Below are 15,698 nucleotides of genomic sequence, written 5' to 3' on the forward strand. Positions count from 1 at the left end.
TGGCATTAGCACTTTGACACAAACTCCACGTGCAAATCCAATAGAAAGATACACATAACATTTTCTACTTGCCACAGAAAGAAGGTGGAAGCCATTTGCTGCAGTGGTTGAAATAACTTCTCAGACCCCTTCCTGAGATTTACTCAAATGGTTAAGGGATAGAAAAATCTGCAAGCAAGACATTTGGTGACTCCTTCATGTTGGCACTTCTGGTACAGAACTTCCTCTGTATTTCTGCTATATTTCCATGCTGTTGCTGTGGGAGTTCACAAGGTTTAAGGCTTTTTGATCACCACTCCATAGCTCTCCAAAGAGCTCCTTGCTCTACCAAGTGGAAGCTCCAAGGACAAAGGCCGTGAACTGGCTTACCAGTCCTGTGTGCACCAGTACAATGACACCTTTAGGGCAATCTTAATTCTGGGCACTAAATCTTGCTTCCAAGTAGGAGAACTGGCAAAACTCACTTGGAATCATGAGAGTAACGATTTATGTGTAAAGGAAGAGGAATTAAATATAGTGTAAATAAGCTGGAAGTAGAGCAAAGCACTGTAACCTCTCAAATTATCTGAAGGTCATAGACCCTGAGCAGCTGTGCCATACAGGGCAGATTCAAACACTGGCAGAGGTCACCTAGAGATGTACTCAAACTCAACTGTACAAGGCCTTGAGCAATCTGCTATCACCTGATCTTCTGTGAGCAGATGGTTGGACTAAATGAGCTCTGGAAGTCTCTTCAACCAAGAAGATTGTGTGATTTGAAAAATTATGATGATTATTTGGGTCAGTATACTCTGTTGTTTAACATTCAGACTTTCTACCTCACTGAATGTGTAGAGCACACTAAAAAGTTGTCTTTTTTTTCAAAGTATACTCTCAGACAGTGACACTGGTTTTTAACAGGTTGTGAAATAGCATGAGGTTCCAGAGGGACAGGAACAAGAAATTTTAGATAAAACACATAAACATCCCAGACAACAATAAGCTCTTTAGTGCTGTCATCCTACAATTGAACCGAATTAAATTTAGAGCATGACAGCACAATTAATTCTAATTAAACATTTCTTTTTGTTAGCTATGCTTTGCTGAAAATGTTGCATTAGTAACTATATATTCCTAAATTGTTTAATTTATTCCCTCATATATTTTGATTAGAAATTAGTACTACATAAAACCAATGCAGCATGTAATAAATAATTTAATAGGCTTAAATGACAGACTTCAAGTATTTATTATAAAATGAGCTCATCACTGCTGAAATTTAAACTAGAAATATTTCCATCATTTTTTAAGGAAATCTATCATTGATGTGGAAGAAAATACAAATCCATTTCTGATCAGATTTCAGACGATAAAGATGGAAGGTGGACAGATCTGTGACAAAAAGCAATGCCAAGTCATTTGACAAGGTTCCTTTGAACTGTATGCACTTAAAAGAACCAAAACCAAGGTCAAAAAAAACTAAGGTACACTTGGTAAGGGGCTATATATCAGCAGAGAGTATTCTGGAAAGGTGAAACTGATCCCTGGTGCTTGACCAATTCAACAAGGAAGTTGCATTTCGGTATTGTAGCTAACAGCTGCAGTAACTCTCTGCATGTGTAATCAAAATAATATCACAGAAGACTTGGGAGGATGCAACCTTTTTAGCCTTTTCATGCAACATTATTAGAGATTAGAGCATTGCAGAGACACATTATCCAACTCTGCTGTCTCTGTCTCAAAAAAGACATTAGCTATTTACATTATTTATTATATTTATTAATAATCAAAATAGAGTATTTTAAAGAGATCTGAAAACCCTACAGGAGTTGAGAATTATTAAAAGGAAGGAAATATCTGTGTTTTTCAATGTCTGTATGTGGAATATAGCATCTGAATTAGCATCTAATAGTGTCCAGTGGTTAGAAAGCCAAAAACAGAGAATCTGAAACTGGAAATCAAATATTTAGTGCAGAGCACATCACTCAGTAGAGGAGCTTCCATGAGGATACTGCTGACAGTCACCTGGAATTTCTTCAAACTGATACTGGAACTTTAGAGAGGCAGAACATAGTTCCAGCAGAAGTTACAAGTTTAAGGATGAAATGATTAAACTATCGTGGGATGTTACAGGTTATGTGAAAGATCACTCTAATAATGGAAATTTACTCCATTAATGGTGAGGTCAGTGGAAGGTCTGTTACAAATTTTAGTGAAAGCAGAACATGCACTTACACAGAAAATTTATACTATCAGGTCATATACCATGTATATGTAAATACAAAAACTCACCATCTTCATCAGTTTGCACTACAAGTTCTTGGCTTTCTTTCCGTCCTTCGGGATTCATTAATACTAATTTGATGCTGACATTTGTGTATGGTGATAGGTTGGTAATTGTGTGCTGGGGATGTGAACTTTCTGTGTCCCAGCTGACTTCCTCTCTCACTTGCTCCTGTCCTCCAGCCTGGTAGCGGTAATGGACTGTGAGGTTGTAGCGATGGCAACGTGTGACATTATATCCAAAGGGCTCCCAGCAAATAGTGATCTGTCTAGATTTGATCTCCACAACCTCCAGTCTTCGGGGCCCACGCATCGGATCTGCAAAATTACCAATATAAGTCTGGTGTGATTACTTATTCATAGTATAATAAGTTGTACAGTTCTACAAGTACGCCAGAGGAGCAGAAACAGAAATCCACTGCTGTATAGAATCATAGTATAATAGAAGTACAGTCTCTGAAAAAGCAGGGAAAAATGGAGAAAAGAGTGAGAAGTGTCTGCTGAAAAATGAAGAGCAAACAAAACACTAAAAAGTTCTTATGATTCAACTCAAACTGCATGATACAGCTGAAATGACACTTTTTAACCTATTTGTTGCTTGCCAAAAGTAAGCATGTCCAATTTCTTTTGCACAAGTTATTTGTATTAACACTTTTAGAGCAATAACCTGCACAAAACAAGTATCTAAAAAGAAAATGTAATTTCAGGGTAAACTTGCAAATATATGTTGATTTTCTTGCAGGACTGTTTATACAAAGGCTAGATAGATGGTTCTTCAGCTATTTCTTATTCATTTGTTTTTAAGTTAGACTGAATGCAATTACTCAATCTCTATTTGTCCGGGACATTAAGTTAATATTCCAATTTCTTTAAAATAGACCATAGGGTTGTTTTCCACAAAAACATTATCTGTTAATAGTGCAAATACCTCAATTTGTTATAGTGGTTTAGCAAAGACACAAAATAAACAAGATATTCTCCTGCATCTGCGCTTTTCTAGAGATCTCCAAGATGAAAATGAGCCATCAATCAAAACTATGAAAATATATACACAAGCACCAAAGATTGTGGTTGATAAACTTAAATTTTCTTCAATCCTACTGGTCACAGCAACTAAGATAGAAAAGTGCATTAAAATTTCCACCATATTACAGCAGAACCACTGAGCTGACATACCTCCATATTTTCAAAACACTGTCATTAACAGAGCTATTATACATATTTAGCAATAATCTGGGTTTTTTTCATATTTGAGTCCTCAAAAAGATTAAAGACAATGTCAGGCTTTATCCACTGCTTCACTAGTTAAACACTTAGAAGACTTTTAATGAGTTAGAAGACTCTTGTACGTAAACAAATTAATATGCATCTTCCTCCTTTTATGTTTATTAATCAACATGCCTTCACTAGGAATGTTCTAAACAATTTACACAGGATTTCATCTTTTTACTTTTTAACATAATCCCTGCATGCTTGAAATATTTGTTCAAAGATGTTATTCATCTTAACTCCTTGAAGAAAAGGTGTTAAGAAATTGCTTGTTCTAACATCTACAAAGCAGGTTATTTTTTTCCCCTTTTAAATCATCCAGCTGCTTTTTAATTTTTTTAATTAATTTTCACTGTCAAACAATGTTGATAATCACTATAGAATATTTGGCAATTGGTGAAAAATGAAAAAACAAACCAAATTCTAATCCTGGTCTCCTTTCTAGTGACTTGACTGAGAGGAAAAAATGTCCCCACTAAGGATAAATCACTATTGAGCCATTTATCTGCTTCCATGCCCAGGCATCCCAAATAAGAATTCTGGCATCTGGGAGCTTTGCCACATTTCTGTTGCTACAATCATTAAAATTAATATGAAGCAAACCTCAAGGACTGGCATATGGACTCTATAACTTCCTAAACATTTACTTCTGTGTAGTTCAGACTTAAACTTCATGGAAAATGAGTTTTCCTATTTTGTTTTTTTTAATTTCATTTCAGCTTCTAAGAATTTCTTGTTTTAGGTGACACGATGAACAGCAAAGGACATTTGAGAGGTATTGTGTAACTGTAATTGTATCTGAATGGGCTAAATCGAAATAAAAACCCAACAAAATTGAGGTGACCCTGATATACAACATTAAACAATTGAACAAAGCTCCTGCTGCAAGAATATGGAACAGCCTGCTTAGTTCCACAGTGGGAGCTGAGAAATCATTTTGTTAGAGACATAAAACTAATTCATAGCATTTTAGAAGAAAAATTGAGTGGCTGTACAAAATACCTGTATTAAAACCTAACCAAGATTTCTGCCCAGGAGGAAGGTATTCTTATGTCATGTTGCCTTAAGAAAAAGAACAAGTTAGCCCTCTAGTTAAATCTATGAGAATGACAGATACATTTTCACCTCCAACAAAAGAGACAAGGGAAAGAAGAGTTTAGATTGTAAAAGATAGAGACCTTCCCTTGATATTCAAAGGACAAAGCTCATCAGACAAGGCTAATACCGTGGTTGCTTTGGCTCCTGACTTGATTCTATAACCTATAGCATCAGACAGGTACACAGCTCATATCTATTTTTCCTACCATTCATTCAGAGATTACACAACTAATAGGGGCCTAATGAACCCTGTTGTCAACAAGTGCTTTTACCCTACTTTTAACTAGGAAAAAAAAAAAAAACTGGATAAGGTAACAATGGAATTTTGGGATTAAAAAGAAACGTGTGGCTCAAAACAGCCCTGAAAAACAGCAGTTAAAAAGCTATAAAACTAAGTTTCTAGCACCAAAAGTTAGAAAACTAAGTTTCCATTTGATCAATTTAGCAACTAAATTGAATTTCTGTGGATGTACCACTATATATGACAGAGGAAATATTTCACAGAATAGAATCACAGAATCATCAAGGTTGGAAGAGATCTTTAACATCATCAAGTCCACCTGTCAACACAGCACTGTCACTGTAACCCCTAAACCACTTCACCCAGTGCTAGATCCAGATTCCTCTTAAGCACCTTGAGGGACTGTCACTCCCAACATCTCCCCGGGCAACCTATTGCAATACCTGACCACCCTAACTGTGAAAAAAAAAAAAATTCTGATTATCTGTCTATCTATCTATCTATCTATCTATCTATCTATCTATCTATCATCTATCTTTAATGTAATATGGGTCTGAGAGCACAGCACATCACTTCTAATACAGTTGAAGGTATATGCTCTTCATCAGGAAGGACACAGGATGCTTGGGAAAGGAAACTGCTAAGCAGCACTAAAAGAATGACAGCTAATGACTGTGATTTAAAAGGGAAAGCTGAATTAATTACTAGGGCACGATGACTTCATTTAGTTGATTTTATTTTCTGCAGGATTTATCACTTTCCCATGGTGAGGTCCCAAGTTTAAGTGTAGAAGCAGGCATCCTTCAGAGATGCTGCTATTGGGCTCATGAGACTTGCACTACCTATCCCTGTGAAGTGGAAGGTTGTCATCCCAGCAATGGTCTGTTGTTGCTACCTTGCACCAGGTATGGTAAGTGATAGCTACACAGAGAAGTGTCATTCCACAGTGCTGCTGACCACAGCTGAAATCACACCTTTTAGAGCAGAAGAAGAAGGAGTTCAACACACGACACCATGAGTGCTATTTATGAGTGCTCTGCCTGCTCCTTACTTGGCAAATGCCCACCTCCAGAGGTTACACAGCCAGATCTCTCCACCCACTGCAGTTTTCTAAGTGAACTGAGCCTCTGCTGCTCCTCGGTACTCCAGCTATTTTCTTACTTCTTACTGGTACAAATCATGAGGCAAATGGGGAAAATGAGGCCGCCTGACTCGTAAGAGAAGAGGTTTTCCTCCCAGAGGAGCACACTGCCTGTCAAGCCTGAAGCCTAGCCAGGCAGTTCTTTACCCATTCCCCTGCTGGTGCCTGCAGCATTTTTCATACTGCTCTCCTTCTGCCAGGTTCAGCAGGGAATCAGGCAGTGAATTCTGACAGTTGCAGCTCTGACCTGAGGGACCAGCAAGCCTGGTTCTAGCCCCTGGCACTTTAGCATCCCATTTAATCGGTGATCCTGGCTCCTTCTCTGCCCCACTCTGTTTTCCTGAGAATATGGAGCACAGACTGACTGGCAGGATCAATTTCCATTGCAGCTGCAATTCACAGCTCATTTCTCTGGAACTTCACTCTTTACCTTTTACCATAAGTACAATGCTTTTTCAGAAACTCAATTTCAGAATCACAGAGACATTTAGGTGTATTTTCAGCATCTTGTCATTGATCATCAAAACTTGGGTTTGGGATGAAAACGCAAGACTGGAAGATTTGTCTTTTCATCACAGCCTGCACAGACCTTCTGAGATAAGAACAAGAAAGGAATGGCATGGTGATTTTATGCCACTCCATTTTACTCCAGTAGCTGCACACATCTGGTCTGTGTTAGATACTATTTGAAAGGCACCTAACAATAGGAATTAAGAATTTATTTCTTGTTGAGGCAAACTATTAGTAGAGTTGAGCTATGCAACAACTCTCAGGACTGAAATTTCAGATCAGACTTTATTGTCCTTCCACAGGAAGTATGGGATAGATAGAACAGGAAAATAAATACATAATGAGAACTGAATATTTAAGATATTATCCACAAAATAGCTTTTTAAAACATAATAGTTAATTAATGATAATTAAAAGTAAAGGCTTCACTGATTGCCTAAGCAGACTTGTTCAAAACACTTAACATCTTTTCATATCAATTCCCTCTGAGTAAAGTGGGAGCCACAGTACTGTAGCATCAGTATCCAGTGGTGTCACAGAGAATTTCATGAATGCCTGCAAGGAACTTGCACATTACAGTGGTGGAGACCACCTACAGGGGAACAGAAAACATGGCCTGTGAGCCAGCTGCTATCAAAGTAACAACATTTGGTTTGTTTCTAGAAAACAAATCTCCCTCTTTATTTACATCTACAGTCAATGCCAAACAAGAATATAGGTAAAATAATTTACTTGTTTGGCTTATCCTCATCTGATTTGAAATCTACTCTACACATGACTACTAACAATTTGAAGTTGTTTGCAAACTTGGTAAGACAGTTCTGTAAAAGATCATGTTCAACTGTGATGGTGTGATTTTTACACTATTATTTTTCATCTGAGTTCTTCAACAACAGATTGAAGTTCAAAAAGAGCTCTTCTTTGCTCCAAATGCCACATGATTTATCTTATCTGGTAACAGATCAGGGTTTTTCAAATTCCAGTTTGCCAAAAACTGCAGAATGCAGTTGATGAAAGAAACAATGAGCAAGATTTTGTGTGGTGCAATTTTGCAATTTTTATCACATTTTTTTCAGTCAGATTTGTTAATACAAAAAACTGCTTTACAGTTAGGATTACAGGAAGAAAAAGAACACTTTAACCACATGATTTTTCATACTGTCCATTATTTGAGTTATAAAAGAAAGTATTCAAACAAAGAGAGGCAAACAAAGAAACAAAGGGACAAGTGACTCATGAACAGAATCAAAATCCTAATATGATGATGGTGGTGTGATTGTACTGCCTAGTCCCACTATTTAAAAATTAAAACAAAGACAAAGCTGCCAGTGTGCACAAAACTGTTGAAGATCCAGAAACAACCTTTAAGTTAAGAGCAGCACATTAGAGGTTGGTCATTTTACTCATCTAAGAGCACAGAATGTTCAGGAAACAACCAAAAATGTTAAAAACCAGCCGAGAATAACTGTAAATTTGTGAAACACTGGTGTCGTATGAAATACCTCTACTTCCTGTCATGGAGCAGCCATGGAAATTGATAGCAACAGTTACTAAGGTTATTCAGGTAAACACAAAAGACCACAGAAAATATCCAGCATCTCCACAAAAGATTTCAAATGACTGTATTTAAAATTCTTACCAATAATTCATAATACTAATGGATAACATTTCCAAAAGAATACATTTCTGCTTTTGCAAAACCAGATGCCTCCCACAGAAAAGCAGCACTTCTATCAGTCCCTGACACTTGAAAAAAATGTTGGGATGCAAGACCTGCAGAGTTTCAGTGCTAATGAAAGAAAGAATGAACAATGAGACAGCAAAACTGAAATCGTAGTCACCTGCAATGCCACAGAGGAAGGAATAATCAGGTTTTCTTATATATATAAAATATATGCTGAAAACTAGACTACGAATGTTTGTGCCAATTCTGGGCAAAATGGTTTCTTCTTAATTGTATTATTTTTATAAAGATTTTATTATTTTTTATTATATTCTTTAAATTATATTATTTTGTCTTCCACAGTCACAATGAGACAGCAAAACTGAAATTGTAGTCACTTGCAATGCCACAGCGGAAGGAATAATCAGGTTTTCTTATATATGTAAAATATATACTGAAAACTAGACTACGACTGTTTCTGCCAATTCTCAGCAAAACGTCTTCTTTTTAATTGTATTATTTTTAGAAAGATTTTCTTTTTTATGATTATATTCTTTCAATTATATTATTTTATCTTCCACAGTCACAATGCCAGTGAAAGAAGATGACCAGAAGGATGTACATACTCTAAAGTCAGCGTACTAGCTTTGAGCAGTAGCCTGTGGGGATCCTTCTGCACCCTCGTTATTGCAGACTTAAGAGCACTGAGAAGCAGGAATAAGCCTCCTGCACACATTTCCCTCAGCACCTTTACTATCATGATCAGCATCCACAGTGTCACAATGGTCAGAGAGAAGGTATCAACAGGACTAGACTGAAGTAAAAAAAAAATCTCAGTGTACCCGCTACCACAGACAGTTTTCTTTCTCTGGACTAAACCACTTCCCATCATCTGAGAACTGGGAGATTCACATTTAGAGCATGTGCCCATACTCAGCCTGTTTCCTGATCAAGATGCCAACAGTCTACGAGCTGAAAGAGAAAAGCCAGCATCACCCAAAGCATCGCCCAAACTGCCATGCTGCCAGAAGATTACAGCTAATGCCATTCTTCTTCAGCATGGAACCAGATGCAAGATCATGCTTCCACTGATTTTATTCTATATACTCTAAGTATTGTGCAGGTAAACCTTATGTATCTGTATCAGGTATGACAAAAGCATGTTCCCCCAGTTTATATCCAAAGAAACTGAAACTGAGAAGAAACTGAATTGCCTGCTGAAGGCTGCAGTTCATCAGTTCAAAAGCCACAGAATCCTAGTTCTCAGTCTCATTTCTGACCCATTAGAACGCCACATTGAAATGTGTTTTTTTCCTCTGTACTTTGTGGCCAAAAGAAGTTAGTTCCAAAATGTGTGAGCTCAGAAACCAATAAAATACTCACAGCAACAAAATGAATAGGCCAAGTTCTTATAATAAGCCAGCTTGAATCCTCACTCACTTCACAAATTCAAATGTGAGATATAGTAGAAGTCTGCTTTTACTAGGAAGGATCCTAAATACTAGCATCACATCATCACTAAGAGAATTTTTCTGTGCTATTTCTACATAAGACACAAGCTAAGATATAGGAATTGTTGGGAGAGAACCATAATATTTAGCCAACTATAGAAGATTAATGGAGAGCAAATTCTAATAAAACATCTAAGGCATCAGCTCACTGCTTACAAAAACTAAGTGTAGATGTTGCTTGAAACCAGATCAGGAATTTTATTTAAGTTTTTAGTAATATATTATTACAACCACTTGACACAGAAACATGAATGAGTGATAAAATCATGCAGGAGAAATTTTCTTAACTTTTTATCTCTTCTCCAGTTCATAACTACATGTATTCCATGAGGCCTATGTCTTCAGGCTGACATTCACAGTAGTGAAATATATTGGTCTAATCATCAATAACACCCTTTTAATCATCCATTACATCATTTTAAAGGTAGTAACATTTCGAAGTGTTGGTTTCTATATAGTATTTTTTTTCTAGAGAGGGCTGATATGAATAGTTCATTTTATAGTAAAATTTAAATCTGAACCCATGTAAATTGAATCTAATATTTCTTTATGTTGTCATTTTATAGGTATACTCTGAATGGTAAATAATTTAAATTCTAATACATTTAAATAAGGTATGAAAAAAACATCATTTGATATATTTTTGTCAAATTACCTACATTACATGATTACTCCTCCACAATCAAAATCAGATTTTAAGTATGAATGATACAAACAAGATTACATTCCTAATCTGCAACACAGATTTTAGTTGCTTGTTTAAAATGACATACCTAGCTATTCAGTAATCACTTTATAATAACCCCTTTCATTTCTAAATCTTCTTAGCCATCAGCCACTAGTGAGGAAAATGCTGGCAGTGGTTTTTACAACTGCACATTAGTTTTATACTTCATGACAAGCTAATTCTACAGAGTTTGAAAGACAGACAAGCATATGTTCTTAAGGTATTCTTTCTTTTGCATGAAGAAAGCACACATCTAACAGAGGAATGAAAAATAAAGAGTGCAGACATATACTTTCCACTTCACACACATGGCAGTAACAATTTATCCTAACTTCACCCTGGGAACTGCCATGAATATGTAAATCAAGAATTAAAAGGTGGTGACAAATAATTCTTGGAAGAATTGCCATAGTAAGATTGCAAATAAAATGCCTACTTCTGGTAGAAGCCACCTTTGATAGATCTACCTTTGAGAGATGCTGGATCAGAATGATCTTTGAGGAAAATTGAAGTCAAATGAGCTGTGATGTATATACTGTCCCTCTTGATTGAGCCTATCACAAGCATTTAAATTTAACCCTTTGAGTTACCACATGACTGCTTTACAGTGTCATTGTTGTCCTTTTCTATAACTTCATCATTTTTTAACACAGCACATCATCATCTGCTGATCTGACACAGACACATTTAGGTAGACATGCACCTCCACACCTGTGGCACCTTTCAGAAGCTGGAACAGACTTACAAACCAATTTATACAGAATGCAGATCAGATGCTGTTCATATTTGAGAAGATGCAGGCAATACAAAGGAAGCTGAAGGCCTGAGGAATTGCTTTTGTGGCCACCTTCTTCACACATTTACCAAGACACACAACTGTGTTCAGTGAACATAAAACCATCTGGTTTCCTTGGTCAATACACAAACTTTCAGATATCTTAAGGAATGGTGCAGGTGGATGGCTCATAATTAAGCATATCCACGAGAACAACAGACACAACTTGACCACACATGGTAAACAGGGGAAATTACATTGATGTAACAAACACTCTTCTATTCATTGCTCAAAAAATGGGAACCCAGGAGAACATTATAAACATTTAGATGTTATAGTGTGAGGGGAGAATCCAAAAGAATTTTTGTAGCCCGTTTTCCTAGAAATGGCTGGAATACATCTTACATTGTAAGATGGTAAACCATGCTCTCCATACGCTAATATGGTACCTGTGTTTTTTACAGTGCCCCAATCACCTTCTGAGTGTGACTAGTATTAATGGCAATGCCATACACTGTTGCTCTGCTGTGTGATAGATTAGCATGCTCAAAATCCTTAGATTTTAGGGTACAGCTGCCTGAGTTACCCCTAAAGCCAAACAGAGAAAAGATAAACCATCGTGTAAATTAGTGAAGGTTTCAGCTGTTCAATACCTGCCCTGAAAGTAGTAGCCCAGAGACTGTTTATTATGTTGCACAAAAGAATAAATGGGCAATGCTGTTTCACAGATCAGTCAGAGTAAGATGTAGCAGCATGTTCTGGTTATCACTGTGGCCTATTGCCACTGACAAATCACTTCATCTTAGAACTGTTACATACAGCAGTGGTAGCTAAATTGGGGATTGAAAACAGAACCTAGATTGAACCTTGATGACAGGACAACATGGTCATATAAATCTACGTACAAGAATCTAAGTAAAATGTCACCAATCAATGTTACTCATCTAAAGAGAGTATTATCCATTCTTTCTAATCTGACATGTGCAATGAACCTTAATCAAATGATGTACAGTGGGATCAGTTCTGAAAAATAACTCTCAAATGCATAAACCTGATGAATGAATCAGATTCTCTTAACAACTGGTAAAAGAAACTTTGAGCTTACATATATTTCAAAGGGGAACAGAATATTCTGTCTTCCTACTACCCTATTATGTGCTAACTACTATAAACATGTAAGAACTGTAAAGTTGATAAGATCATCTGTTTAATTTGTGACAAGATTCACTTCAGGAAAGAATCTTCTATGTATTTGCTACTCAGTCCTCATGTTAGGTCCATCCTCAGGACTTTTATAGGAGCTTCATCCACACCCAAGTAGTACTGAGTAATTTAAGATGTTTTTTCACCCACAATCTCAAATACCATCTTTGTCTTTAATACTGTCACTAACTAAAACATTTGTCTTCAGTATCAGTTGCAACATTCAACTATACATAGTATTTTATAAATTAAAGTTTTTGAAAAGTCCCTACATTAAGAGGATACATTCTTGATTTACTGGTTGAATATATTCAAACTTTTTTTCCTGCTATATCTAGAAAATACTCCAAGAAATCCCACACATTGCTCCCTCTCTTGTAGATGTCTTTGAATTTTCCTGTAAAAGATCAAGAAGTTATTTACCACCAGTCTTCTTTGCTATGCCACTCCCCATAAAAAGCAAACATAAGAAACTATGCTTGCTGATGAAGGGAATTAATATTGTTACACTGAAGCATGAAACACAGAAGAAATCAACCCATCATTGTTAATGATACATTTTAGTAACACAATAAACTGCCAGTGGAGGAGAAAGGAGAACAGCTGGGAAAAGGGGGTGTACCGGATGGTAAACTGCTTCGAAGTTAATTCTTTTTAAGATTTAACAGAGTCCTAAGATTCCCACAAAAAGGTATATGACTGGGAGTTTGATATCTGCCTCAATACAGAAATATATATTAAAAAAAATATGGATAAAAAATCACAAGCAGGGGATAAAGAAAAAAAGTAAGAAAATAAATATTCTTTTGTGTAATGTGTATCACATATTAGTCAAGCCTATGTTATTTCCTTTAAACCATGCTGTATTTCCATACATGATCCTGAGCCTGTTTTGTTTATTTCCTGTCTCTAGTCCTAAAGATTAAACATTTATCAGGACTACATTTCCCTCTGTTGCCTCCAGCATCCTTTGCTTTAAACTCTACATGTCACTTTGCATTTGGCTATGTCCTTTTGCTTCCTTCCCCTCCTCTACACTTGGTCCTGTCAAATGGATTAAAGAACCTGTGCATTTATGCCAGAACCATAGCTGACATGGAAGAGCACAAAGCAGCAATCAAATATTCAGAAAAGCAGAGCTGATGGGAGGTTGCTAAAGTACCTGTGAACATGAGCAAAGGAGAGGGGCCAGGACTAGATTACAGTTTCACTGGTCCAAGGCAGTTGCTCTTCTGCTGAGACAGAAAGAGATTGCTTTGCAGATCACTCAGGAGCCCTGGATCACAATTTTACCACACAACTTGAGGAGAACAGAGTAAAAGTGCACCAGATATAAGATGGTGTGACAAACTACAGAGCTGCATGTGACAGCTATTAAATAAATCTGAAAACTATCTAATTCTATTACCAGTGACTTGGGATTCAAAGTCCATTAAGCATTGTTTTTTTCCAATTGAACTGAACTAATGGAAAATAATTCCTATGCTGAAAAAGGTCATACACCAAGTAATAAAAACAACTACTGTACAATCACTATTCGTAAGTTACTCTAATTTGAATTTATAAATTGATGATATCTGTTATAAATCATGCAGTTTTCTTCCAAGCACAGAAATTCCTCATTGTCAGCTTTACCCTGTCTTTATCACAGTTATGAAACTGAAAAACTCAGGATAATAAGTTACACAGAGTTTGTGAAGTGCTGAGAGTTTGCGAAGTTTTAATCTTTCAGCATGCTTTTCCTAACAAAACTGGGAAGAAAGTAAAGAGGAAGCAAAAAATCATAGAATCCAAACCTACAGAAAGCAATGAGTACCTACAATATCTCAAAAACAGCAGTTCCCAAAGTTTTAGGTCAATGAATAACCACAAAGATGTCCTTATTTAAAATTGAAAATAAAGTTTTAAAGCAGTTTTAGAAAGTAGGAAATATTCAGAAAGATATAAACCATATATTTTAAGAATCAAAATTTGCATTTGCATAATAGAAAATATAAGCTCTTATTGTAACTCATAATTTAACCAAATGAGAAGGCGAGAATAGAAGAGCTCCTGCTTTTGAATTTGCAGAATGGTGCAGGGGTCGTCCACTATAATCTTGAATTATGATGATGGTTATTTTTTTGTCAGTAATCTATATGCAAATAAAAATGGTTTGCTGGATTTTGTATATATATGCACACAAAAGCTAGAATATTTTACAATGCATAACCAACTTAAACTGGAAATTTCTTGATAACTGAGCATCTGGTTTATGTTTGTTTATGCCTGCCAGTAGGACAACTGCATTTTAAACTGTTTCTGTAGGAACAAATAATTTCATTGACTTGTAATAAGGATTGTGATATTTAGAACTCCATTTCCAATAAGTAATCTATGAAAACAGATAGTAGCCATTAATAAGGTATTATAAATATTAATTGATCTTGCTGTACTAATTCATAGAATCATAGAGTTGGAAGGGACCCACAAGGATTAATCTAGTCCAATTCCTGGCCCTGCAGACAACACCCCAAGAGCCACACCTTGTGCCTGAGAGCACTGTCCAAATGCTTCTTGAATCCTGTTAGGCTTGGTGCAGTGACCACTTGCCTGGAGAGCCTGTTCCAGTGCCCAGCTACCAATTCAGTGAAGAACTTTTTCCTGATATCCAACCTAAACCCCCCCTGGCACAATTTCAGGCCATTTCCTCGGGTCCTGTCACTGGTCAGCACAGAGCAGAGATCAGTGCCTGCCCCTCCTCTTCCCCTCATGAGGAAGTTTTAACTGCAATGATGTCTCCCCTCAGTCTCCTCTTCTCCAGGCAGAACAGAGGCCCCAGGTGTTCCCCTTATGGCTTCATCATCTTTGTTGTCCTCCTATGGACACTCGAATAGCTCAGTATCTTTCCTACACTGTGGTGCCCAAAACTGCACACAGAAGTCGAGGTTGCGCAGTACCAGTGCAGAGTAGATGCAAACACTCCCATGAGGTTCTCCTGACTGGATCTCAAGGGTAAACCACACACATAAAATGGAAAAAAAAGTCACAGAAAGATAAAATCACAGAGACTCGAAGTCCTCAAAAGCTTGTTTGCCAGATCCAATCCATCATCTAAAGTCTGTGTGGATCAGTATTATCCACAGAGGTAAGTTTTAGTGGCAAGATGCCTGTACTGGAAAATTTGAAACCTTGGCTCAATTTCTGACTTAGGTGCTTATCACTGTAAGATCACAGAAATCCCATTCAATAACTCCAATCTAAATAACTAAATCCTCTGTTTGTGTAGTACTTTGATATTTATAGAATCATAAAAAAG

General features: G+C 36.7%; 1 protein-coding gene across 6 annotated transcripts in view; it reads right to left on the bottom strand.

The window, feature by feature from the left end:
* PTPRM (protein tyrosine phosphatase receptor type M) overlaps positions 1-15,698 on the bottom strand; it is a 445,924-nt gene that overhangs the window by 210,132 nt on the left and 220,094 nt on the right. For all 6 annotated transcript variants that reach the window (XM_053945623.1, XM_053945606.1, XM_053945597.1 and 3 more), the window contains exon 8: positions 2,272-2,580. In XM_053945623.1, the coding sequence (XP_053801598.1) occupies positions 2,272-2,580 (309 nt within the window). The remainder of the gene's footprint in view (positions 1-2,271; positions 2,581-15,698) is intronic.

This window comes from Vidua chalybeata, chromosome 1 (genome assembly GCF_026979565.1).
Source record: "Vidua chalybeata isolate OUT-0048 chromosome 1, bVidCha1 merged haplotype, whole genome shotgun sequence".
Lineage (NCBI taxonomy): Eukaryota > Metazoa > Chordata > Aves > Passeriformes > Viduidae > Vidua > Vidua chalybeata.